General features: G+C 46.1%; 1 protein-coding gene across 3 annotated transcripts in view; it reads left to right on the plus strand.

Annotated features, from left to right (window-relative positions):
- The first annotated feature begins 2,101 nt into the window (after positions 1 to 2,101).
- mettl21e (methyltransferase like 21e) overlaps positions 2,102 to 27,558 on the plus strand; it is a 52,041-nt gene continuing 26,584 nt past the window's right edge. Inside the window, exons 1-3 of one of the 3 annotated variants that reach the window (XM_038819050.1) lie at positions 2,102 to 2,239; positions 12,761 to 12,963; positions 18,375 to 18,427. In XM_038819050.1, coding sequence (XP_038674978.1) covers positions 18,394 to 18,427 — 34 coding nt within the window. In that variant the 5' untranslated portion in view covers positions 2,102 to 2,239; positions 12,761 to 12,963; positions 18,375 to 18,393. Of the gene's footprint in view, positions 2,240 to 12,760; positions 12,964 to 18,374; positions 18,428 to 27,242; positions 27,287 to 27,558 lie in introns of those variants that run through there. The other 2 variants (XM_038819049.1, XM_038819051.1) reach the window with 2 other exon arrangements.

Genomic DNA, 27,558 nt, shown 5'->3' on the forward strand with positions numbered 1-27,558 from the left:
GAGTCCACAAAAGATCAGCCATGATCTCATTGAATGGCGGAGCAGGCTCGAGGGGCCAGATGGCCTGCTCCTGCTCCTAGTTCTTATGTTCTTATGTTCTTATGTTCTTATTATCAGTGTCTTACATAAGAACATAAGAACATAAGAACTAGGAGCAGGAGTAGGCCATCTGGCCCCTCGAGCCTGCTCCGCCATTCAATTAGATCATGGCTGATCTTTTGTGGACTCAGCTCCACTTTCCGGCCCGAACACCATAACCCTTAATCCCTTTATTCTTCACAAAACTATCTATCTTTACCTTAAAAACATGTAATGAAGGAGCCGCAACTGCTTCACTGGGCAAGGAATTCCATAGATTCACAACCCTTTGGGTGAAGAAGTTCCTCCTAAACTCAGTCATAAATCTACTTCCCCTTATTTTGAGGCTATGTCCCCTAGTTCTGCTGTCACCCGCCAGTGGAAACAACCTGCCCGCATCTATCCTATCTATTCCCTTCATAATTTTAAATGTTTCTATAAGATCCCCCCTCATCCTTCTAAATTCCAACGAGTACAATCCCAGTCTACTCAACCTCTCCTCATAATCCAACCCCTTCAGCTCTGGGATTAACCTAGTGAATCTCCTCTGCACACCCTCCAGCGCCAGTACGTCCTTTCTCAAGTAAGGAAACCAAAACTGAACACAATACTCCAGGTGTGGCCGCACTAACACCTTATACAATTGCAACATAACCTCCCTAGTCTTAAACTCCATCCCTCTAGCAATGAAGGACAAAATTCTATTTGCCTTCTTAATCACCTGTTGCACTTGTAAACCAACCTTCTGTGACTCATGCACTAGCACACCCAAGTCTCTCTGAACAGCGGCATGCTTTAATATTTTATCGTTTAAATAATAATCCCGTTTGCTGTTATTCCTACCAAAATGGATAACCTCACATTTGTCAACATTGTATTCCATCTGCCAGACCCGAGCCCATTCACTTAACCTATCCAAATCCCTCTGCAGACTTCCAGTATCCTCTGCACGTTTCGCTTTACCACTCATCTTAGTGTCATCTGCAAACTTGGACACATTGCCCTTGGTCCCCAACTCCAAATCATCTATGTAAATTGTGAACAATTGTGGGCCCAACACGGATCCCTGAGGGACACCACTAGCTACTGATTGCCAACCAGAGAAACACCCATTTATCCCAACTCTTTGCTTTCTATTAATTAACCAATCCTCTATCCATGCTACTACTTTACCCTTAATGCCATGCATCTTTATCTTATGCAGCAACCTTTTGTGTGGCACCTTGTCAAAGGCTTTCTGGAAATCCAGATATACCACTTCTGCTGAGGCAGTAGAGCCTTGTGCAAAACAAGTGACTCACAACCAGATGCATCCAAGAGACAAAGTGCCGTTGGCAACCTTTGCCCAATGTCTGTATTTTTAGCCATTTATAACTGACAAAGGGACCCCAAATTAAGAAACCAGCAAGAAATGAGGAAGGACATGCTTCGACGTGGCTGGACTATTGACCCCATGACTTTACGTAACCGTTATCTATGTAATGAATTGATTGGGTGAGGCAAACTGCCAATTAGAGGCTATAGGAGCTAGCTTGTAGACAAGGTGCATGTAATGAATTGTGACGTGAATAGAGTTGATTAGTTATATGTAAATACGAATGCAAATTAATTCCGCTTTCCTTCTGTATATTAACCCAGTGCGACCTCAGCTCAGGCGAGAAAGGGTGCTTCACAGACCACGGGGTCAAAGCCCTTTTCTCTTAGAGCTCTGAAAATTAGTAAATTGCTTCTTTACTCACTCAAAGGGCTACTCGTGAATATTTTCACCTACAACATGCCTCTATTAATTAAACCACATCCACATGACTATTTAAAGGATAAAATATGGTCAAATATTTTGGAGCAGAAGCTTTGATTGACGTATCAAATACATTGATTTGAGTTCTCTTGTTTAGCACAGGGATGGTTATCACAAATGAAATCTGACTGTTTCTTGTTGCTTCGAACGCCGAATTTAGCGTAGATATTACATGACATGAGATTATGTGACCTTGTTAACTTGCAGCTGTTGCAATTTGTTTTCTGCCTTGCTGAAGTTGTTGGCAAATATTGGAGCTTCGAATTTAGGTCGCAGTCTTACGGGATTGTTTAGTAATGTGAGGGAAAAGCTGGAAGGAACCTCGTTAGGAACTCTGCTGTGGAGAAAGAGCTCATGGTTTAGGTATGGCAGTAGCAAGTGTCGATGTTAATAGCAAATGTGTGTCTGATTGCTATGTATAGACTGAGAGTCATATGTTGAAGTTCCACAGAAATGATTTATTATCTAAACTTTTAATTAGAAGTTTATATGAAAATTATGATCAAAGTGTATATCTGTCATTTCAATATCTGTAATTAATTCTGGAAATAGAATTACTAAGAGCAAAGTTTGCTAATAAGGAACATGCTAAACCTAGGGCCTGTTATTCATTTCAGGCCAGTGAAGCCTGTCCTAAATACAGGGGACCGCAACAAAACTGAAAACATTTGCTGAGGTGTTTTCATTCCTCCATATCCAGCGGAAACCAGCAGAGCAGGGTTTAAAATGCAGTGGGTCAATTTCTCTTTGGGAAAGTTGTGAAAAGTTTGGAAAAAGTGCAGAAATAATTTACGACAATTTTTCCAGGAATGAAGGGCTTCAGTTACATGGGAAGCAGCTCGAACTGTTCTCTTTAAAGAAGAGGAAATTGAGAGGATATTTGTTGAGAGGTGTTCAGGGTCACGAGGAGTCCGGACAGGGTAGATAGGAAGAAACTGTTTCCATTGGTGGAAGGGTGCCAGAGGATGCCAACTAATTTGAAGCCATTGGCAAAAGAAGCAAAGGTGATCTGAGGAAAAGCTTTATCACACAGCGAGTCGTTAAGATCTGGAATGAACTGCCTGAGAGTGTGGTGGAGGCAGATTTAATTGTGAAAGAAGATTGGATAATTCTCTGAAGAGAAAATCATTTTAGGGATACAGAGAAAAAGTGGGGGAATGGAACTAAGTGAGTGACTCTTTCAGAGAGCTGGCACAGAGACAATGGGCCAAATGGCCTCCTCTGTGCTTCTATCCTATTGTATTAGGTTCTCTTGAGGCTGTGCCATGACCCCACGAATTACGTGTTTAATCCATGCTTTGTGGATTTTCTAGACGGCCCTTAATTATAATGTAAATGTGGCACAAATAGAATTGTGAGTGAGTGAGTGAGTGAGTGAGTGAGATCTGGAATGCAGTGCCTGAGAGTGTGGTGAAAGCTGACAGTCGTAGCTTTTAAAAGAGAATTGTGTAATTATCTGAAAAGAATTGCATGGCTGCAGGACTAGGTAAGTTGCTCTTACAGAGAGCTGGCATAGATGGAACTGGCCAAATGGCCTCTTTCTGTGCTATAACCATTCAGTGCCCCTGTGAAAAAAAAGCAGAGGAGCGCTCCTCTGGGCCAGATAAGAGAAACCTGTGCCTCTGTTACCCCAAGGCTCCCGTCCTTCCCATCAATGACTTGTTGGCAAAATCCCCTTCTCATCACAACTCACCACTAAGAGCTGGAGAGCGCCAGCTCTTAGACCATAAGACCATAAGACATAGGAGCAGAAGTAAGGCCATTCGGCCCATCGAGTCCACTCCACCATTCAATCAATGGAGTTGATTTCAACTCCATTTACCCGTTCTCTCCCCATAGCCTCGAGATTCCTCGAGAAATCAAGAATTTATCAATTTCTGTCTTAAAGACACTCAACGTCCCGGCCTCCACCGCCCTCTGTGGCAATGAATTCCACAGACCTACCACTCTCTGGCTGAAGAAATTTCTCCTCATCTCTGTTCTAAAGTGACTCCCTTTTATTCTAAGGCTGTGCCCCCGCGTCCTAGTCTCCCCTGCTAATGGAAACAACTTCCCTACGTCCATCCTATCCAAGCCATTCATTATCTTGTAAGTTTCTATTAGATCTCCCCTCAACCTCCTAAACTCCAATGAATATAATCCCACGATCCTCAGACGTTCATCGTATGTTAGGCCTACCATTCCTGGGATCATCCGTGTGAATCTCCGCTAGACCCGCTCCAGTGCCAGTATGTCCTTCCTGAGGTGTGGGGCCCAAAATTGCTCACAGTATTCTAAATGGGGCCTAACTAGTGCTTTATAAAGCCTGAAGTACATCCCTGCTTTTATATTCCAAGCCTCTTGAGATAAATGACAACATTACATTTGCTTTCTTAATTACGGACTCAACCTGCAAGTTTACCCACGCTGCATAGATCGCGCGGATGACTCCTGAGCGATTCTTCAACTGCATCTCTGTGTCTTTTTCCAGCCAGTCCTCCTCTTACCCTAATGATAATTTTTCAAAGTTCCCCCGATTGCGAGACAGTTCCTTTAGGTTGGAAAGTTGCTATTTAATAAAGGTCACAGTTGAACCAGGAAACTAGACTCATTAGCCTAACATCTGTTGTTGAAAATGACTAGAAACTGACTATGAAAATGACTAGAATCTATAATTCAGGACAGGGTAACCGAACCCTAAACATATTCAGCTGATCGGAGAGAGCTAGCACAGATTTCTAAAGGATATATCATCCTGATGAGCTTCACATAATCTACCGCAGTCACCTCTTTTGACAAATACATGAATAGGATGGGAATAGAGGGATACGGACCCGGAAGTGTAGAAGATTTTAACTTAGACGGGCAGCATGGTTGGCACAGGCTTGGAGGGCCGAAGGGCCTGTTCCTGTGCAGTACTTTTCTTTGTTCTTTGTTCTTGTTCTTGTTCAGTGGTGATGGAACCATCAATTCACCAGACACGTGTTTCCGATATGAATCTAGGCTTTAATCGACTTACTTCAGAGCCAGCCTGTTACCCGTTGATGAACTCTTAGTGAACTCAGGCTGACTCTGGACAAGGGTATTTATACAGCTGCACTAGGGGGAGGAGTCATGGGCGGAGCCAAGGGTGGAGCCCAGTACAATAATCCTCTGGGATTTTATTCTGGCAAGAATTTCAATTCCTTTGCCTAAGTGGCATATTGTGCTAAACAGACTAAACCAGTGTTGTAGTTTAAGATAACATCTTGACCACATCTTTACATCAATAAGTATTTGGCCAAAAACTCCCCTTTCTGTCCAGATTCACATGAAGGATGGATAGTGTAATCCGGTAAGAGAGGGCTTCCAGCACCTGTGAACATAGTTTAAAAAAAAATACATATTTGTCCATTTGATGTTGGAATCCCTGGTTAGGCCAGTTATTATTATTCATACATGATTCCCCTTGAGAAGGTGGTGCTGAACTGCCCCCTTGAACAGCTACAGTACATGTGGTGTAGGTGATGGAACCATCAATTTAGCGAACACGTGTAGTTGGATCTGAACAGAGGATTTAATACACTTACAATAGAGCCAGCCTATTCATCGTTGAACTTCAGGTGAACTGGCAGGCTGGCTCTAAGGCACTGATCTTTATACATCGGTCCCAGGGGGAGGTGTCCTGGGAGGAGCCAAGGGAGGAGCCCAGTACAAACTCTCGCGTACTCCCAGAGCAACTCCCCCTGGTGGTCAGATAGTGCAACTGCACTTACAATGGGTAGATAACGAACATATATACACGGAGTTATATTGGCAACTATATATAGTGTGAATCACATTCACCACAGTAGGTACATCCACAGTGCTGTTAGATACATAGATACATACATAGAAGATAGGAGCAGGAGGAGGCCTTTTGGCCCATCGAGCCTGCACCGCCATTTATCGCAATCATGGCTGATCATCCAACTCAATAGCCTAATCCTGCTTTCTCCCCATAGCCTTTGATCCCATTCTCCCCAAGTGCTATATCTAGCTGCCTCTTGAATATATTTAAAGTTTTAGCATCAACTACTTCCTGTCGTAATGAATTCCAAAGGCTCCCCACTCATTGGGTGAAGAAATGTCTCCTCATCTCTGTCCGAAATGGTTTATCCTGAATCCTCAGACTGGTTCTGGACACATCCATCATTGGTAACATCTTCCCTGCATCTACCCTGTCTAGTCCTGTTAGAATTTTATAAGTCTCTATGAGATCCCTTCTGAACTCCAGCGAGAACAATCCCAACCTAGTCAATCTCTCCTCATATGGCAGTCCCGCCATCCCTGGAATCAGTCTGGTAACCCTTCACTGCACTCCTTCGAGAGCAAGAACATCCTTCCTCAGAGAAGGAGACCAAAACTGCACACAATACTCCAGGTGTGGCCTCACCAAGGCCCTGTATAATTACAGCAACACATCCCTGCTTCTGTACTCGAAATCTCTCGCAATGAAGGCCAACATACCGCTAGCCTTCTTTACCGCCTGCTGCATCTACATGCTTCCCTTCAGCGACTGGTGCACAAGGACACCCAGGTCCCACTGCACACTCCCCTCTCCCAATCAACAACCATTCAGGTAGTAATCTGCCTTCCTGTTTTTGCTCCAAAGTGAATCACCTCACACTTATTCAAATTATACTGCATCTGCCATTGATTTGCCCACTCTCCCAACCTGTCCAGATCATGCTGTAGGATCTCTGCATCCTCTTCACAGTCCACCCTCCCACCTAACTTGCAATCATCTGCAAACTTTGAGATGCAGCATTTTGTTCCCTCATCCAATTCATTAATATATATTGTGAATAGCTGGGGTCCCAGCACCGATCCCTGTGGCACCCCACTAGTTACTGCCTGCCAATTTGAAAAGGACCCATTAATTACTACTCTTTGGGGGCTATTCTCCGCTCCGCGGACGAAGTGCCCGCACCGTCGTGAACGCCGTCGCATTTCACGACGGCAAGAACGGGACCCGCCGCGACCAATTCACTGGCTGAGAGGGGGCCAGCAGCAGCATCACGAGAAACGCGGTGGGCGATGCGCAGGAACAGCGGCGTCATCATGCGGAGCCACTTGGCACGGCGCCAATCACTCCAGCACTAGAGGTGCGGAGGATTCTGCACCTTCCTGGCGGCCCGACGCCGGCGTGGTTCACGCCACTCTTTGGCACTGGTACGGCCCGGCCACCGGTTAGGGGAGAATCCTGCCCAGTATTCCAAATGTGGCCTAACCAACATTCTATATAACTGTAACATAATTTGCGAACTTTTATAGTCAATGCCCCGTCCGATGAAGGCAAGCATGCCATAAGCTTTCTTTACCACCATTTCCACCTGTGCTGCCACTTTTAAGGATCTGTGGACCTGCACGCCCAGATCTCTGTGTCTATGCTCCTGATGGTTCTGCCATTTATTTTATAGCTCCCACCTGAATTGGATCTACCAAAATGCATCACCTCGCATTTGTCCCGGTTAAATTCCATCTTCCATTTCTCCACCAATTTTGCAGCCTGTTGTATTCTCTGACAATCTTCATCACTATCTGCAACTATAGCAATCTTGGTATCATCCGCAAACTTCCTAATCAGACTGTCTTATCTAGATAGACACTCGAACAGACGGGCTTTAGAAGGATACAGGATGTTTTCTTCCAAGTCATTTATATATTACAAACAGCCGAGATCCCAGTATTGATCCCTGCGGAACACCACTAGTTACAGACATCTATTCAGAAAAGCACCCTTCCACTGCTACCCTCTGTCTTCTATGGCCAAGCCAGTTCTGAATCCATCCAGTTAGTTCACCCCGACCCCGTGTGATTTAATCTTTTGCACCAGTCTGCTATGAGGGACCTTATCAAATGCTTTACTAAAGTCCATGTAGACAACATCCGCAGTCCTTTCCTCATCAATCATTTTTTCTCACCTCCTCAAAAAACTCAAATAAATTAGTGAGACATGACCTCCCTCGAACAAAACCATGTTGCCTGTTGCTAATAAAACCATTCACTTCCAAATGTGCATAGATCCTATCTCTGAGAACCTTTTCTAACAATTTCACTTTCATTGACGTCAAGCTCACTGGTTTATAATTACTCAGGTTTTCCATGCTACCCTTCTTAAATAACGGGACAACATTGGCTACCTCCAATCCTCTGGGATCTCACCTGTGGCCAATGAGGAGACAAAGATTTCTGTCAGATTTCATCTCGTCTCCCTCTGTAATCTGGGATAGATTCCACCTGGCTCTGGGGATTTATCTACCTTAATGCTTTTTAACACACCTAATACTTCCTCCCTCTTATAATGATTTGTTCTAAAGTGTTTACATATCCCTTTGAGACACCACCAATCAACGTGTCCCTCTCCTTTGTGAATACCGATCCATAGTACTCTTTTAGGATCTCACCTACTTCCTCTGGTTCTATACATAATTTCCCTTCTTTGTCCTTGAGTGGATCAACTCCTTCTCTAGTTACCCTCTTATTCATAATATATGTATAAAGGGCGGAATTCTCCAACCCCCCGCCGGGTCGGAGAATCGGTGCCGCGCCGCCCGAATCGCGCCACGCCGCCCCGATATCAAAATGCAATTCTCTGCAGTACGGAGAAATGCCGCCATTCGCGCCGGCGTGGTAGGCGTGGCGCCTGTCTGGGTATGCGCCGATTCTCCGACTCGGGTTAGCATGGGCCAGCGGGCCAATTCTCCGGCCTGGATGGACCGAGCGGCCGTCATCAAAAAGCCGAGTCCCGCCGGCGCCATTCTAACATCCTCTCAGCTGCTGGGACCTCGGCTTTGAAGGGTCCGGGGGCGACCTGTGGAGGGGGGAGGGGGTCCGACCCCTGGGGGGGGGGGGGGGCCTCCGTAGTTGCCTGGCCCGCAATCGGGGCTCACCGAACGGCTCTCTTCCCCAATTTAGCACCTTAACCCTAGGACAACACTCGTCCTTTTCTATGAGTATCTGAAAGATTACGGAATTGTGGTCACTGTTTGCCACATGTTCCCCCACCGCAACTATGATGATCTGGGCCGGGCTCGTTCCTAGTACGAGGTCCAGTATAACCCCCTTTCTAGTCGGACTATCCATATATTGTTCCAAAATATCTTCCTGGACACACTTAACAAATTCCTCACCATCCAGACCCCTAGCCCTAAGGGATTTCCAGTCAACATGAGGAAAATTAAAGACCCCCACTACAACAACCCTATTATTTCGACATCTATCCAGAATCTGCTTACATATCTGCTCTTCAACTTCCTGTGGGCTGTTGGGAGACCTGTAGTACACCCCCATCATAGTGACTGCCTCCTTCCTGCTTCTGAATTCTACCCACAGTGTCTCAATATTTGATTCTTCCATGGTCTCCTCCCTCTGACCAGCTTTGCTGGACTATGTAATATGTTCTCTAACCAGCATTGCAACTCCCGCTCCTGTGTCTCGCCTAAAACAGCGATATCCCAGAATATTTAGCTGCTAGTCCTGTTCTTTTTTTAAACCAAGCCTCCGTTACCGCAGCTACATCCAGGTTCCGTGCGTGAATTAAGGCTCTAAGTTCATCTGTCTTACCTGTTAGGTGCTGTGCATTTAAGCAGATGCCCACCAGACCTGAAGGCCCACTGAGTCCGACCTCCCCCAGCCTGCCCTTCCTCTTAGTCAGCCTGGCCCTGGTACCATGCTCATCCCCAGTCTCGGCACTTGCTGGCTTACTAGCCTGATTCCCGCCCCCCTGCCATTTTAGATTAAACCCACCCGAACCATATTAGCAAATCTCCCAGCCAGGATATTGGTGGCCCTCCAGTTCAGGTGTAACCCATCGTTCTTGGACAGGCCCCAACTAGCCCATCAAGTCTGACCCCCCAAAAGAGCATCCTATCGAAACCCATGCCCACACCAAGCCCCATCCCCATAACCCCATCTAATTGACACATATTTGGACACCAAGGGACAATTTAGCATGTCCAATCCACCTAACCTGCACATCTTTAAAGATGGCAGGCATGATGTTGATTTTGGCACCTACTCATCTACCATATTTTGGGGGAATGGGCGGAGGGGGGGGAGCTAATGGGCTTTCCATCCCTCATATTTTATATATCACCACCACCCCCGCCAAAAAATATGCTTGCCGCAGGGGAGGGCCATAAAAATCAATCACGTAACCATGTTATTAAAAGGTACAAATAAGATTTACAAGAATTATACGGGAAATGTGTGGTTATATACATATCAGGAAAGGATGAACAGACTGGGCCTCTTTTTTTTAAAGAGAAGGCTGAGGGGTGACCCAAATGGAATTATAAAAGATCTGTTTACAGTGGATGCAGAGAGAAGATGTTTCCACTTGTGGGAAAGAGGGAAATTGGAAACCATCAATATGAGATGATAGAATCCCTGCAGTGCAGGAGGAGGCCATTCGGTCCATCAAGTCTGCACTGACCTTCTGAAAGAGCACTTCTCCCATGCTGAAGAAAATCTGACACTGATCCACATAAGGAGATATTATGGTAGATTACATAGGATATTCGGCATAGAAACAGGCCAATTGGCCTTACCTGTTCTATTCAATATCTCGCCTCACTCTTACTCTACCGGGGCATCAACGCCATCCTCTTTTGGTGAAGACAGTTGTAAATTACTTCAGGACCTTAGTCATGCCCTTGGCTTCACAAGATGACCTTCACTTTTGTCCTTCATCAGCCCATCATTCCTTTAACTAGCCTTTGACCTTTTATGGTTGATGGATTCTTGGGGTCCCTTTTATGTTACCCGCTTATCTTTTTCTCATAGCCTGTCTTTGTAATACTGATATTCTTTTTTAATTTTCCCTTCACACTCTGTATACTGCTTACATCTCAACTATATTCTGTACGTGACATTTTTCATAAGCCTCCATTTCCTGTAATTTTAGCCGTAGTTTTCTTTGTCATCAAGGGAGCTCTAGTTTTGGATATCCCATCTTTCCTCCTTCTGGGAATATTCTCGTATTGTACCCAAAGTATCTCCACCTTGAAGGCTGGCCACTCCTTATTTACTGTTTTGTTGACCAGCCTTTGGGAAAAAATTTTCCCAAATTTGTCTAAGTGTCACATTCAGCGAGCAATCCAGTGCGACTCCTGTCGGCCCGAGAGGCAGGATCTGGAATGCAATTTTTAGGGACTTTGAAAAAACATTCTCCACATGAAAAATATTGTGCCTTTGGCGTGAACCTTCTGATCCGCCCACCCTGAGATCATCTGAGCCCTTTAATCAAGCTGCATCTCCACAGCTCCACAGCAATTGCCCTCAGCCAGGAAGCCAGATCCGGTTCCTGGTTCTTCAATTTTTCCACCCCCTATCCTTCTGAGTATATTGTAGTCAGTAATGTTTAGTTCCCGTTCCTATGCATGTTTAAACCAGGTCTCCTTTGCAGCCATTATAATGTAACTCACATGCAGCACATTATGCCTGTAGTTAATTTACCTTGGGCGGAATTCTCCGACCCACTGGCGGAATCGGCGGGGGCGGGAATCGCGCCGCGCTGGTCGGCAGGCCCCCCGCGGTGATTCTCCGGCCCGCGATGGGCCGAAGTCCCGCTGCTGACAGGCCTCTCCCGCCGGCGGGAATCAGAACACCTCTGTTGCCGGCAGGATTGGCGGCGCGTGCGGGCTCCGGGGTCCTGGGGGGGGGGGGGGGGGGGGGGCGCGCGGGGCGATCTGACCCCGAGGGGTGCCTCCACGAGGGCCTGGCCCGCGATCGGGGTCTACCAATTGTCAGGCGGGCCTGTGCCATGGGGGCACTCTTTATCTTCCGCCTTCGCCATGGTCTTCACCATGGCGGAGGCGGAAGAGACCCCCTCCCCTGCGCATGCGCCGGGATGACGTCAACAGCCGCTGACGCACCGGCGCATGCGCGGACTTCCGCCGGCCGGCGAAGGCCTTTCGGCCCCAGCTGGCGGGGCGCCAAAGGCCGTTCGCGCCGGTCGGCGGAGCGGGAACCACTCCGCGCGGGCCTAGCCCCTCAATGTGAGGGCTTGGCCTCTAAAGGTGCGGAGAATTCCGCACCTTTGGGGAGGCCCGACGCTGGAGTGGTTGATGCCACTCCATTACGCCGGGACCCCTCGCCCCGCCGGGTAGGGGAGAATCCCGGCCCTTGTGTGGCTTGTACCTGCATTAACGTACTGGCATTCCAGCACCATGCCAGTCGGCCATGCTTTTTCCTCTAAGTCCTGCTCTTATTGCTAAAATTTGTAGTATTTCTGTTTTTCTCTCCTTGTCTTTTTTCATCTTCTCTTTCCTCCATTGCTGCATATTGGTGCCTCTCCCCCACAGTTAATTTTCCCATGTGAAGATTGGTCCCATTGATTGAGGTGCAAACTATTTAAATAGTACAGTCCCCCTCTGCCCAAACATGGTCACAGTGTCCCAGGAATTTGAAGCCCTCCCTTCTGTACCAATTCTTCAGACATTCATTCATCTGAACATTCCGTATACAGAAGCCTCTTCCCACCTTTGAGATCCTATTCCTTGATCTTTTTCCTAGCTCCTGGAACTCAGCCTGTACAAACTCAATGCTTTTCCTGCCTATGTCACTGGTTCCAACATGGACCTTGACTTCTGGCAGTTATCCTTTCCATCGCTGAATGTCCTGTGCCTATCCAGGGATATCCTTCCTCGTTAGTATCAAACACCTGGTGTGGTAATGGAGTGAAGGTATTTTCTCTAATTCTGTGGTTCCAATCATAATATATTTATTGATGAGGTCACGAGAAAGGAAGAGATTTGGGTATTTTAGTGGGTAGATCTGTAAAGGATCATGAACAATGTCATGACGCAATTACTAGAGTGAGTAGAATGCTAGAATGCATTCACAGGATAATTTACTACAGGACATACCTTATTGATACAGATCTTCTGGTCAGCACCGATGCTAGGGATAAGGCTGCTGACTGCGAAGGTAGCTGCAGCCCAAGCTTTCGGGTGTCCTTGCAACCAGGTCTTCCTGCCCCACTTGGATCAGGAATGGCTAAGTCCAGCCCTCCAGAGAGCAATGGCAAAGAGGAGCTGTGGAGTGAACATGCTCCATTTTACAACATCAGCCGTTATGTTCAGGTAAGATTGTTAAATGTCTTAAGGGTTTCAGTAGAGTTAGTGAATGAGTGGCTGATGGGTTTGTCAGTGTTTTGGTGGGGTGGGGAAATGTTGTCAGGGTGGTTAGTCGGGTTGGAAAGCGGTATGTTGGGGGGGGGGGGGGCTGGTTATGTGTGAAGAGTGGGAACTTGGGTTATGTTAATCACTGAGTTACACCAGAATTAAACAATATGTCTTGGGGTAAGTATCATGCATCTAGTCCAAGTCACAGACGCTGAGCTCAGTGCCGGAGACATTATCGTAGGATCCTGGGACCGTGCAAATCAGCCCATCGGATGTTTAAACTTCCTGGGCAATTACCACAGACGTGGATGAATCAGGATGTCTGATGGGTCCCCTGGTGCAACAGAAGCAGACATCTCAACATCCATTACTTTATTTATGTTGCCTTTCTATAATGCATTAATTAGGCCTTAATTAGAATGCGGTGTCCAGTTCTGATTTCCAACACAATGGTTGATAATGAGGCTTTCGAATGGATACAGAGCAATGCCCCCAGATGAATTCCCGGTTTGAGCATCCTAATTACTAAACCTGGTTCAAAAAGCTATGTCACTCTCCTTTAGAGAAGCTTAGCTTAGTCTTAGATTGATGATTGATCAAAGTTGATAAGACTACAGAGGAAATAAATTGCGACGGTGTCTGGAGTTTCTTTCAGCTAAATAGCTTGGGGAGGACCAGAGGTCACAATCCAATATTATGTAATCCTCCATCTTGGTTAGATGTCAGGAAGTGGTTCTTTCCCCAGAGATTTTGTGGACCACGGGGAACAGGCAGCTGGTCCTTGTGGGGAACATTACATTCCTTCAAATGAAAGTTGAATCTGCTTTTAGCCGGGGTCATCTCTTCGAAATGATACAAGTGGCAGGCATTCCACGACGTGGGGCCCGGTTCTGCCAAAACATTTCGAAGTTCATTTGTGCCGGGTTTCTCAGCCTGTTTCCCGCCGGCTCTGCCGGCGATATTCCCACCGCTATTCAATGACATTTAGTCATTTGTTTGGGCCCTGGGGAGTTTCTCACTGGTTTAGCCCATACGTAGGGCATGATCTTCCCAAAAGGGAATAAAGTCCCCGAGCGAGGGCATTTAGCCACGTGTTACCCGGCACTCGCACCCGTTTTGAATAAGCGCCCTGAACGGGGAATCCGCGGCCGAGGCCACACATAGCCTATTTTTACAGTGGGGAGCTCTGCTCGCCGGAACTCTACGTTGTAGCGAGTGATCTGCATGTCATTTTTTAAAAATATAAATTTAGGAGTACCCAATTAATTTTTCCCATTAAGTGGCAATTTAGCGTGGCCAATCCACCCACCCTGCACATCGTCCGAGCTGTGGGAGCGAAACACGGGGAAAATGTGCAAACTCCACACAGACAGTGACCCAGAGCTGGGATGGTACCTGGGACCTCGGCACCGTGAGGCTGCAGTGCTAACCACTGCACCGCTGTGCTGCCCACCTGCATGCCATTTTTAAATGGCGTCCTGATCTCCAAGGCCCACAAAAAAAATCCCAGATCTCCCCCCCCCCAACAACATCCAGTCCGGGCAACCCTGGGCTGATCGCACGTGTGCAAAAAATACCAGATTAGCACTGTCAACCTGGCACTCTGGCACTCCCCCTGCCAGTGCCACTTGGGCATCTTGGCAGGCTGGCACCCAGATGCCACTGCAAGGGTACCCAGTGGCACCAGCAGTGCCAGTGCACCACACTGCCCAAAGGGCATGCAGCTGGGGGCCTCCGATCCCCAGGGAGACCCCGCACAAGTGGTCATATTTGATCCCTGTTTGTGGAGACCAGTACCAAACAGCACTAGCCAAAGATCCCAGAGGCGAAGGGATTGAATCCCAAAGCCTCAGGTACCTCGGGAATCTGCACATTAGAGCGAGGCTTACTGCCTCCTTCTAATATGCAGCTTAGCCAAAAAATGATTCCCCTTGCAGCGTCTCGCGAGATTGCGGTGAATCTCGTGAGGCATTGCGGGCCGGGTAGATCCCGGGAGTGGGTCTCCCAGCTTTCACTGGCCATGCTGCACCGTGGCGACTTGCTTTTCCGGTGTAGTGTGGTTGGAAGATTGCGGCCTTAGATTTTATTTAGCACTGGGGAGCTGAACGCGGAGATAGAGCCGCCATTTTGAAAGGGTGCCCTGATCTCGAAGTAACCTGGTGGCTCCCCCAAGGTGGTAGTGCCAAGGTGTCAGCTGGGCAGTGTCAAGGTGCCCATGTTCCAGGGTAGGGCATCCTGCACTGTCCCTGACCATCCAGGGGTCTCTGATAGCCTGGGAGACCCCCTGGGTGCTCCACCCATGGGAATGCCACCCCCCCAAACACTTGGGCACGACCCTCCTCCCCCCCAAGTGAGGACACCCATCTAGGGGCTCTCTGGGGGTCCCCCTCTTCAGGCCCCTCCAAGCCTCTTTGCAGCATCCCCTCCTTTCCAGGACCCCACCCATTAACCCTCAACCTCCCAGAGGCCCCTACTAACCTGCCCTGCATACCCCCACCCTTCTAGCCCCTCCGCCACCCTCCTTTCATAGGCATCGTCCCCTCATTCCAGGCCCTTGGCTGTGCCAGCCTGGCACCTGGGCACTGCCACTTTGGCACCTGGGTAGTGCTCCAGCCAGCTTGACAATGCCACCCGGACACCTTGGCAATGCAAGAGCGCAACGTGGCAGGTGGATTGTGCCCATGGGGCCCAAATCGTCTCTCAGACTAGTTTCACTTCTTTAGAGGAGACTTTTGACTTATTTTTACCTCTTCAAGGAGCTCACATGGCCTATGGGTGGGGTGGTTGTGTATCTATTGTGAGACAATGCAGTTATGTGGGTCGACTGGACATGTCTTCCCCTGTCTAGCATTGCTGAACCTTTCCTGATATCTGTGCCAATGTAATGGCGAGAACAGGCTACTTCAGAATCTTTAGGTCAGATATTTTGCAGTGGCAAATTGTATTTAAATAAATAAATCTCAGGCCAATATTCAAATTACCTTCAGTCTATACTTAACTTACAGCCTTCACAAAAAATCAACCAGACAGCTGGTGGAATGAAAGTCATTTTGTTGATTCCCAGGATATCAGCATTTGAGGCAAGGCCGGCATTTATAGCCCTTCCCTAATTGCCATTGTGGCGAGGAGCCAACTTCTTGAACTGTTTTCAGTCCAATCTCCCTTTTCCTTTCCAAGTTGCTGGATTGTGTTGTTGCCTCCTAAATCCATGTCCACCTTCCCCACAACGTCATGTCGGAACCCCGTTAATCAGGTTTCCACCCTGCCACAGAACATAAATGACCCAGATAAAGTGTCAAATGAGATGCTATACAACTGTCATTGTCATCTATTGTTATATTATTTGTAGAGAGCTAGGAACTAATAATATGTGAATAATATCCTGGGGGTCACATTTCTTTTTTAAAAATAAATTTTGAGTATCCGATTCTTTTTTTAACAATTAAGGGGCTATTTAGCGTGGCCAATTCACCTACCCAGCACATCTTTTGGGCTGTGGGGGTGAGACCCACGCAGACACGGGGAGAATGTGCAAACTTCACGAGGACTGTGACCCAGGGCCGGGATCGAGGGGTGTCACATTTCTCACTGTCACACTGCCGTCCACATGCTGCCAGTTTACCAGTCACGTGGAGAACAGCAAGAAATATACTCAATGAAGCTCCAGAATCCGAGTCTAAACTGTGAACATTTCTACTTTGTGGGAACCATTTCTAAATTATGGTGATAACAGGGTGTCTGTGAGTAAAAACCTCAAACATTTTAAATTATTTTAATCATGAAATAGGTAAAGAAAAACCTGAATTAGTGTCTGAGTGAGAGAGAAACAGAGCAATAAACACAATGCTCCTGTTCATAGAATCCCTACGCTGCAGAAGGAGGCCATTTGGCCCATCGATTCTGCACCAACACCCTGAAGGAGCACCTTACCTTAGGCCCACTCCCCCACCCTATCCCAACAGCCCCGCACATTGATCATGCCCAATCCACCTAACCTGTATATCGTTGGACACTAAGGGGCAATTTAACATGGCCAATCCATTTAACCCGCACATCTTGGGACTGTTGGTGGTGTAGTATAAGGATTTTCAGCAGGGAAAGGGTTAATGTGGGACTGGAGAATAGTACCACCCACATATAGAGACACAAGGCAGTAGACTGAAAATAGAGTTGTATGGAGAGACTGATGCGCTAACAATTGCACACAGAAACACGAAATGGTACAAAAGAGGCTTTATTGCCGTGAGATGTTATTCCCTCAACTGCAGCTGTAAAATGGCTGCTCAGGAGATCTCATGGATATTTATACTGTTCCCGTGGGCGGAGCTAGCCGGCAGTGGCTTACCGACAAACCTGTAATAGCAGGTACTATTGTACATCCCCTAATAGAGGCACACACATATATATACAGTGGTGGATTACCACAGAGACTCAAGTAGAAGTCAACATGAAGTTAGCTCCTAATCTGGGCTATACTTTGTATATGTGTTTATAGTTATGTGTTAACTAATAAACACTACTGTTCAACCTTACAAACCTCTGAACCTCTACATGAGACCTATTGAACAAACCCCAACAAGGAGCAAGAAGGAGGATAAATTAAAGTGGGTGAAAAAAGAAACAGTAAGACGTCTTACTACATTAGTTTAAAGTCCAACAGGTTTGCTTCAAATCACTAGCTTTCGGAGTGCAACTCCTTCCTCAGGTGAATCAATTGATTGATTAAACTGGTGTTGTAAGACTTCTTACTGTGCCCATCCCAGTCCCCCATCCAACGCTGGCATTCCACATCATGAAGAAAGAAAAAGTAGGAAGAAAATAGAAACATTTAAATTTGGCATTTTAAAAATCTAGAGTAATTCACAACTTTAAAGACAGGTTGACTGACAGTTACTAACAATTGTCACATTATTAAAAGGATACATAAACTGCTAAATACTAGGATTTAATTTGTGTGGTGACTTTAATGTGAAATTAATGTGGCAAGTGCAGCAGCTTTGTGAAAGTCATGGAGAGGTCAAGCAGAGTTTGCCATTTTTGCAAAGGTCAGGATGGAGAGTTGCATACTGGCCAGCAACGTGTGAGAACCGCAGTTTATTGGGTATCTCTTCATCGACGCAATCTGCTGGCCAATTTGTGCATGCAGTATGGTGTGCACTGTTTAAATGCCTTTTGTCAGTAAAACCTGGTCAAATGTTTCATCGGAAGGCAGCACATTACAGATTCATTCTTGTGTAAATTCTGACATCAAATAAAGAATTTACTGAATTACAGATTCCAAAAATTTTATATTTTTATGTTTTTCATATTACACATGGTATTGTGTGTACATTTTCAAATCCACAAACGGTTTCTTTTTATCTGTGCAGAATTTTATAATTTGTGACAATGAACAATACAGAGAAGACCAGCATTAAAAAAGGTATGACAAATCCACATACTTATAAGAACGGGGCTTAAAGTGAAAGATCATTTATGTGGAAGTCCAACATGTTTGTTTCAAACACTAGCTTTCGGAGCACTGCTCCTTCCTCAGGTGAATCAATTGATCATCTTGTTGGATTCACCTGAGGAAGGAGCAGTGCTCCGAAAGCTAGTGTTTGAAACAAACCTGTTGGACTTTAACCTGGTGTTGGAAGACTTCTTACTGTGCTCACCCCAGTCCAATGCCGGCATCTCCACATCATTTATGTGGAAGGCACTGGTATTTATCTACAATGATGACAAGCTTTGGATTCAAGATGTCAACATGGAATATTCTGAGTTACAAATGGGATAGTTAATCTACACAAATATTTTAACACGTTGTGCACAGCTTGATATTTACTTTTACTACTAATTTATTGTTTAAAAACTGTTCAGTTTATTTTTTCATAGAATAACAGAAAATATTGCATTAACAACTGCATGGTTGAGTATATGCCTTTTTCTCCAATAGCTACCATAATCATTGCTACTACTTCTGCTTATTTCTCTTTCTCTGCTTTATAACATTTGGGCTGGGATTTTCTGCCTCCATTAGCACCAGGAGGGGCTCAGCTACACATTCAGGGGGGTGACGCGGGGGTACCGGCTCTGACTGGACGCGATCAGCCTTTGTCTTGGGGGTACCAGATCTGATTGAGGGCGACCAGCGATTGACTCTGGGTGACCAGGCATGACTCAAGGGAGACCTGGGTAACACTGGAAGGGTAGCGGGGGCCAGTCGGAGAGTACCAGGAGGAAGACACCAGGGTACCGGGTGAAGTGGGGGCCTAGTCAGAGAGTACCGGGGGAAGACTCCAGGCTACCCGTGGCCCAGTCAGACATTATGAGTGGGATGGTTCCAGGCTCCTTGGGAACTAGTTGTGTGTACTGGGGGAAGGACTCCAGACTACCGGAGACCTAGTCAAGGGAAATTGGGTGGGTTGATTGAGGGGAGACCGCGAGATTGAATCAGGGCAGATTAGATGCTTGACTCAGGGGAGACCGGGTGGAGCTGTTTTGGGGGAGGTTAACAGGTTGATTCAGGGGAGACCGCGAGGTTGAATCAGGAGACCGGGGGAAGACTGTGTAGTGCAAAAAGCACTGTTCCTGAGGTTACCTTCAGCTGCTGGGCCATAGACCTCTTGGTCAGGCCTTACAGAGGGAAGGAAAGCCTGAGGCAATGCGGTTGGTGGGGTGGGCAGTCATCACTAACTGACTGTTCCACTCAAATCTGGGGGAAGGGGGGTGGTTCTGGAGATGGGATGTTGACAAGGGAAAGGCTAATGAAAATACATGTCAGTGACCATTCCTCTGTTGCAGCTGAGACCGTTCAGCTGTAATCAATTGACATGCCTGGAGACAACCTAGTCGCGCAATTATGCCCACTGTGCCCACCATGGGAGACTAGTCATAACTCATGTTGGTGTGCCCTCTTACCAACATGAATGGCTTGTAGAACGGGGGAATAGGGATTATAAGCATTGAGTCCTGATTGAAATTTATTCTAATCGGGATCCCATTACGTCACTGGAGGTGGGGGGGGGGGGGGGGGGGGGGGTGGATACTCGTGACGGGACCTCCCGCCGATGTATAACACGTTTTGGGCCTCTCGTGAGATTTTGCATTCCCTCCGCCATACATGCCTGATACAAACGGAAGCACAAAATCCCAGACTAGAAGTAAGAACTTTACTGGAAGCAACGCAGATACCAAAGACATTTTATGGTCAAGTGTTTAATAGTGTCTTTTATGACTAGTCGTTCTAGATTGACCGCAATTTAATCACTGGTAGTTTTAAACCATTTCTTCACTTTTGATTCACGTTGGATCTGCTGCTGTTTTATTTAACTCACTGCTGCATGTACGAGCAGTGCACTCTGAGTCCAACATTACTCACATGGTATCAGGAGAAAGAGTCCAGCATCTTTCACCACCTCAGCATTTCCCAAAGTGATTTAAAGCCAAATGAGTATTTCCGAAGTCTGGTCACTGTTAAAATGTTGGGAAACACAGCAGGCAATTTCCACAGAGCAGATCCCACCACTAATAACAAAATAATAACCAGGTAATCCGCTCCAGTGATGTCAATTGAGAGATTAGTATTGGAGAGGATGCCCCTGTAGTGATCTCTATATGTGTATGTACACAAGGGGTTAATGTGTAATCAGTAACACCACATGATCACTAGAGGGCTGGACCAACAGGGGTATAAAAGGCAACCACATTGGGTCTCTCTCTTGGGAGCACTGTGACCAAGGTAATAGCAGACTAGTTCAGATGGCTAGTGGAGTTACGTATAGTTACCACAGTTAGATCTTGTTAACCTTATCACTAGTATCAAAGATAAAGTAAAGAACTCATGCAATTCTTGGTATAGTTACTCAATAAGCATTTTGTTACTACTGGACGCGTTTGAGTCTTCTTCATCGAGATACAGAAGACCTCATCACGAACCAAGGTTTGAGTAGCACATGTTACCTACCACACAGGTAACAAAACATGGTACCAGGCGTGTTGGCTTTAACAAAGCTAGTTAGATTAGGTTAGAGAAAAAGAGAAGAAAATTCAGACCGGATATTCTACTGTGGAAGACTTTGCAGCAAATGGATCATCGACGACTAACTATGGGACTTATTGGACCTCAAGGGCAGCTGGAAACAATTGGTAATTTAGTTATGACTGGAAAAGATTTGAACAGATATTCCAAATATTTATCGCAGCTAATGATTTAAGCACGGTCTCTGACGCAATGAAAATGGCACTACTACTCTCAATAGGAGGGCATGAAGTTAGAGAAATCTATAATTGTTTAATTACTTAGAAGGTGAAGACAACACCAAATTAGACGTAATACTCAAAAAATTTGATGAACTCTGTGAGAGTCAGTCTGGTGAGATACTGCAAAGATTTAACTCTTGTCATAAATGTCAGACAAACGGAGGGCCCATCACTAATTTTATTACAAATCTCAAGTTAATACCACAAGGCTGTGATTATGCTGATTTCAGAGACACTATGATAATAGATCAATTAATTTAAGGACTATCTGACAAAACTTTGAAGGACGAACTTTCACAAGATAAGTATCAAACTCTAGAAACTGCTATACAAAAATGCCTTGCTTATGAACAAAAACAAAATCAATACTTTGAGTCTTTACAAACACAGAATCATTATCTAGAAAACAAAATCGGTAAAAATGGCGCGAAAACTCACCACGAGGCAGAGGCAGGGTTGAAACAGAAGAAGACGGAAGTTCTGAGTGGCAGCCATCATGCGCATGTCCAGTCTGGCCAGGCCGTACTTGCGCACTACCCTAAAAGACGCAAACCGGCAAAACAGTGTTCTGCGCATGCGCGAGAAGCCACGCATGTGCATTTGCAAAAAGAGCGCACAATAAAGGAAACTCGGATTGTGCATGCGCAATCGAGCCCTACACATGAAGTTACGAGCGGCATGATGTCAGAGGACCCAGACCACGCCCACTTAAAAGGGATATGCACAAAAATTTTAAAAAGAAATTTAAAGCTGCAAAACCCAATTTTCTTACCTCAAAAGACAGAACAATGCCCGAACTTACACCAGCAGTTGAAAATAACTTTCACAACACCCTGGAACAAGTAGTCTGCACCACCCAAAGTGAAGAGCGCAATGACAAATCCAAAACCCAAGAAGATGATTTGTTCATTGAACATGAAAAGAACAATAACAACTCCGAAACAAAAAGAGATGATTTGTCTACTGAACAATACACACAATACTGCTCAGACATGGCTGAGTTATTCGGATATGCTGATCACAGCATCAGCAACACGGTTGCAAAGCTCAACACCGTCTACTCATGGTCGATGATTCCAATACCATGATGCCTTGGCAGATCATCACACAGAGAGCACTGAACGACTCTGTTGAGAGAGCACAGACCAACTCTACAGCGAGAACACTGCACGACTCCACAGAGAGAGCGATGACAGACTCCACAGAGAGAGCAATGAAAGACTTCACAGAGAGAACGATGACAGACTCCACAAAGAGAGCGATGAAAAACTCCACAGAGAGAACGACGCAAGCCTCCACAGACAGCTCGGGACAGACTCAAAAATGGAAGCAAGCAAACACTCCACAGCGAATGCCATGCATGAACAAGACTATGAAGGTCTATTCACCTTATCTGCGCAACCAGCAGCAGACTATGAAATTCTGCCCAGCTTATTTGAGCCACTAGAAGAAGACTATGAAAGTCTACCCAGCTCATTTAACCAACAAGAAGACACTGAATGTCTACCGCTGTATGCGAGAATAGTGACAATGTGATCACAATCAACATACAGGATGTGCAGGATCACAGTGAGACTGACAGATCTCAGCTCACCTGTACAGAAACACTCAACAATCAGAGGAGGGCTACTCATGAGTCCAGAGAGACCATGTCAACTGAAATCTTGAAGATTATGACTCCAGAAGAGGAGCACCATGAGTCCAGAGAGACCATGTCAACTGAAATCTTGAAGATTATGACTCCAGAAGAGGAGCCCAAGAAACCAAAGATAATTCAAATGAACCTGAAATGACTCCAAAAGAGGAGCACCAAGAAATCAATGATGATTCAAGTGAACCAGAAATGACTCTAGTAGAGGAGTACCAAGGAAGCAAAGAGGAATCAAATCCACCACAATTGACTGATGTCACCAACATCATTGCAACATCAGATCATTCTCACAATTCTCAAGAAGAAATGTTCAATGTAACAGATACCACAAAGGACACTGACACCAATAACTGTGACAATTACTCAAATCATCCACATGGAACACTCATTGAGCGCAACAAGAACAACAAATACCACAAGACGCACAGCAGACACAAAAACAACAACAGCAACAACAAAAACAACATGCAGCGCAACAAGAACAATAAAAACAACAAGAAGCATAACAGAAACAACAAGCACGACAAGAAAAACAACAAGAACAACAGCGAAAACAACAAAAACAGAAACAACAAGCACGACAAAAACAACAAAAAGAATGACAACAACAAGAACGACAACGAAAATGACCAAGACAGAAACGACAACAATGAAGAAACGACCTGTACAACATGGTACAACTCTGCACATGAAGGGCGATGCCACAGCACACTGCAAAACAACGGCAAGAGTACAAACATACCATGGCATGGCAACAAATCTCACAAATTCACATATGCTCCACAACAAACAAGCAAACCAACTTTCATGAAAGATGACATGCAGAATCAATACCACAAACACAGGAAAAAGTCCAGGTCAGACAACAAAGATGTAACACAGAAGCGGGACCGCAAGCATAGAAAAAAAACATAAATCAGACAACAAAGTGATTCGACCATTCAAATACCTCATTGATGACTTCTTGGTTACTTAAACACAGGGACACTGACGACGATCACAAAGAAATAACAACATCAACATCACCACTTCAACAACAGAAGAAAAAAGCAACTTTACCGAACAAACTCATAAAGCATGGACTCCCAAAATTTTTCTTTTTTTTAAATTAAGATTGGACTCATAAATATTAATTGGCTTTGTATAATCATCAAGATCATCACAACTTGTACATAACATCATTTGTCTACCTATTTCACGCAAGCGCAAAAACCTAAGAGGCTAAATGTATTAACATATGACGAACTAACTCATTGATTTTATGTAATGCATTTGCAAACTGCATCAACTATGTTCGTTCAATTTTCTTTACAACATACAGAAAATATGTAACATGAAGAAAAGGGGGATGTAGTGATCTCTATATGTGCATGTACGCAAGGGGTTAATGTGTAATTAGTAGCACCACATGATCACTAGAGGGCCGGACCAACAGGGGTATAAAAGGCAACCACATTGGGTCACTCTCTCTCTCTTGGGTGCACTGTGACCAAAACAATAGCAGACTAGTTCAGATGGCTAGTGGAGTTACGTATAGTTACCACAGTTAGATCTTGTTAACCTTATCACTAGTATCAAAGTTAAAGTAAAGAACTCATGCAATTCTTGTTATAGTTACCCAATAAACCTTTTGTTACAACTGGACGAGTTTGTGTCTTCTTCATCGAGATTCAGAAGACCTCATCACTAACCAAGGTTTGAGTAGCTCATGTTACCTACCACACAGGTAACAGAACACCCAATCTTTTTTTTAAAGTGCTATGTGATCTTTTGCCAGTTTTTAATAGACTCAGTGTAACATGCCATCAGAAAGGCCAACCCCTCTGACACTCTACAGCATCACCCTCGATTTCTGTGCTCAAGTCTCTGGAGTGCATTTATGAACCTTCAACCTCCTGACTCTGAGCCTAGAGTGTTACCACAGTAATAAAATCATAATAATCATTATTGTCACAAGTAGGCTTACATTAACACTGCACTGAAGTTGCTGTGAACAGCCCCTAGTCGCCACATTCCAGCACCTGTTTGGGTACACAGAGGGAGAATTCAGAATGTCCAATTTACCGAACAGGGACTTGTGGAAGGAAACCGGAACTCCCGGAGGAAACCCACACAGACACGGGGAGAAGTGCAGACTCCGGCGCAGACAGTGACCCAAGCCGGAATCGAACCTGGGAACTTGGAACTGTGAAGCAACAGTGCCAGCCACTGTGTTACCGTGTCGCCCACTGAGCCACTGTTAATAAAATTAAAAAGACATCTGCTCGGCAGATCTTAATTTTATACACACATGTATAGGGGCTGTGGTATTGTCCACAGTGCGTTGAAGGATATGTTTTTTAAAACAATGAGGGTTTATAACATTAGGGTCACTGTTTTCCAGCACTGAAATTATGGGCAGGATTTGTTGCCGTTGGAATTGAATCGTGGGAACTGCAGGGAGTGCCGGCCAGGAGACATTCAGGTCATGTAAATGGTCCAATACGCTGTCCACATGCAGCCCAAGCGATTCCCGGCCCTCCTGGCGTCTGATTAGCTGAGGTCGGGAATTTTGTTAATAACCCACCGAGCTAGAGCTGCTTTTAAACGCAGAACCCACCACAAACTGCCATTCCAGCCAAGAAGGTGGCCGTACGAAGACCAGCTTCCAGATGCAGGAGTCGTAATTGACCAGAATGTTGGATGCTTTGAGGAGAGAAGGGACACCCTCTTCCCCAGGGTGGGGCAGAGACTCAACAACATCTGGCATGAGGTGGCAGAGGCTCTCAGTGCTTCCAGCCTCACCAGGAGGTCATACAATGCCGATAGAAGATGAACAATCTACTTAGGGCAGCCCGGGTGAGTCACCACTCCTGTGCCCCAGCATCACTCCCATCCCTCACTCCTCATATCAGCACCCAATCCCTTGGAGACCGTCTGCCTGTATCTCCTTACAATCCACCCTCCACCAAACCCCGACAAATGTATTATCCTGTTTGGCCAAGAGTCTTGGACACTCATGCCACCAACAACAGAGCCCCCCCCCCCCCCTAAAACTCACCTCCCAGCATCTCACTGTGTCTTTCTGTGTCCTCTAGGATAAGGCGGCCGATAGTTGCCAAGAGAACCAGAAGACAGGAGGCCCATCCCAGATATTCCGGTCCACACCTCCTCAGAGGAAAGAGCTTGCAACTCGTGGGGTGGGGGGCAGGGGGGCTGTGTTGCTGAGCAGAGGGCAGTGGCTGCGATGGAGTTCGCCTTGCGGCAAACAAGTGAGCATCCGATGTGATGCAGAATTACCTAAGGAGGACCTCCGGTGATGTCACGTAAGAGCTAGTGCACGAAAAGTGACTCCCGGCAGGGTCTTTGTTTTTGATCCATATACCCATTTTTCCGGGTGATTTTGGTGTCCAAACCCAGTTGGTTGATTTTGAGTACTTTTACCCGACAGAGGTTGTCAAAAATGTCATAGAAGAAACCCAATGTGAAGAAAGCCCAGGAGGAGAGCCCGTCGAAAGAACCTGAAGGAGGGAAGATGGCTGCCACACCCATTAGACACTCTGGCTGTGGTGATTGGCGCAGGAGCTCGAAAGATTCATCAATTTAATGGATAAGTAGTTCGAAGGGCAAGGAATAAAGGAATTATTTAAAGCAACTGTTGAGGAGACACTGGGCCTGATTCACAAACAGCTAGAACAGACCTCGAATGGTGAAAACGCAAGGCGAGACATTGAAGAGCGTGGAGGAGGCCTTATCACAGGATGAGGGATGATTCACCTCATTAGGAGCTGAGTTGTTGCTCATGGCGGAGAGCAGCAAGAGCATAAGATTATAAATGGAAGATCTTGAGAACAGGTCGAGGCGTTTGAACCTCGGGATGGAGGGTTCGGACATGTTGCCTTGGCTGGTGGGACAGAATGAGATGTTCTCCCCTCCGGAGTTGGATACAGCTCATTGGCCACTGCGGAGTCGAATGAGCCACCGCGGGCCGTGATTATCCATTCTCACAGGTACCAAAGGAAGGAGAGGGTCTTGGAGTGGGCAAAAAAGAACCGTAATATTGACTGGGATGGGCACATGGTGCGGATATATCAGGACAATGAGACTGAGCTGGCGAAGAGGCATGCAGTCTTCCACAAAGTGAAGGCGGTGTTTTATAGGAAAGGGGTGCAATTTGGAATGGTGTACCCAGCGCGACTGCTGGTCACAATGGGCTCGAAGACCACACACCAGTGCTGGCGGAGGCCTTCGTCAGAGAGACGAAACTGGGACTGGTCTGAGGAGGGTTGTTAGGGACTCTGTGTATGAAGAACCTGTTTGTACAGTGCATTTTTGCCTCTTTTTTATGTTTTTATCCTCTTAGGTGTTAAGGCTGTAAGAAGGGGGCTGTAAGAAACATGTTGCTTGGTGAGTAGAGAAGCTTGTTAATGATGGTGAGGTTTGGGCACTTTGATGGGGGGGAGTGGGTCAGGAGAGTTTGGATGGTTGTTGAGGTATTGGAGGGGGACCCTGGGTGGCGGCCTCCTCGCTATTGGGAAGGAGAAGGGGTGGCTAGTGAATGGGGGTGGAGCGGGGGAGAGGTTGCGACTTGTTGGTCCAGATTGGGCGGGGTACAATGGGTCTAGTTGTTTGTTTGATGGGCTGATGGGGTTTGTTGTAGTGGCAGGTTGTCTGTGAGC

The sequence above is a fragment of the Scyliorhinus canicula genome, chromosome 14, assembly GCF_902713615.1.
Source record: "Scyliorhinus canicula chromosome 14, sScyCan1.1, whole genome shotgun sequence".
Classification (NCBI taxonomy): domain Eukaryota; kingdom Metazoa; phylum Chordata; class Chondrichthyes; order Carcharhiniformes; family Scyliorhinidae; genus Scyliorhinus; species Scyliorhinus canicula.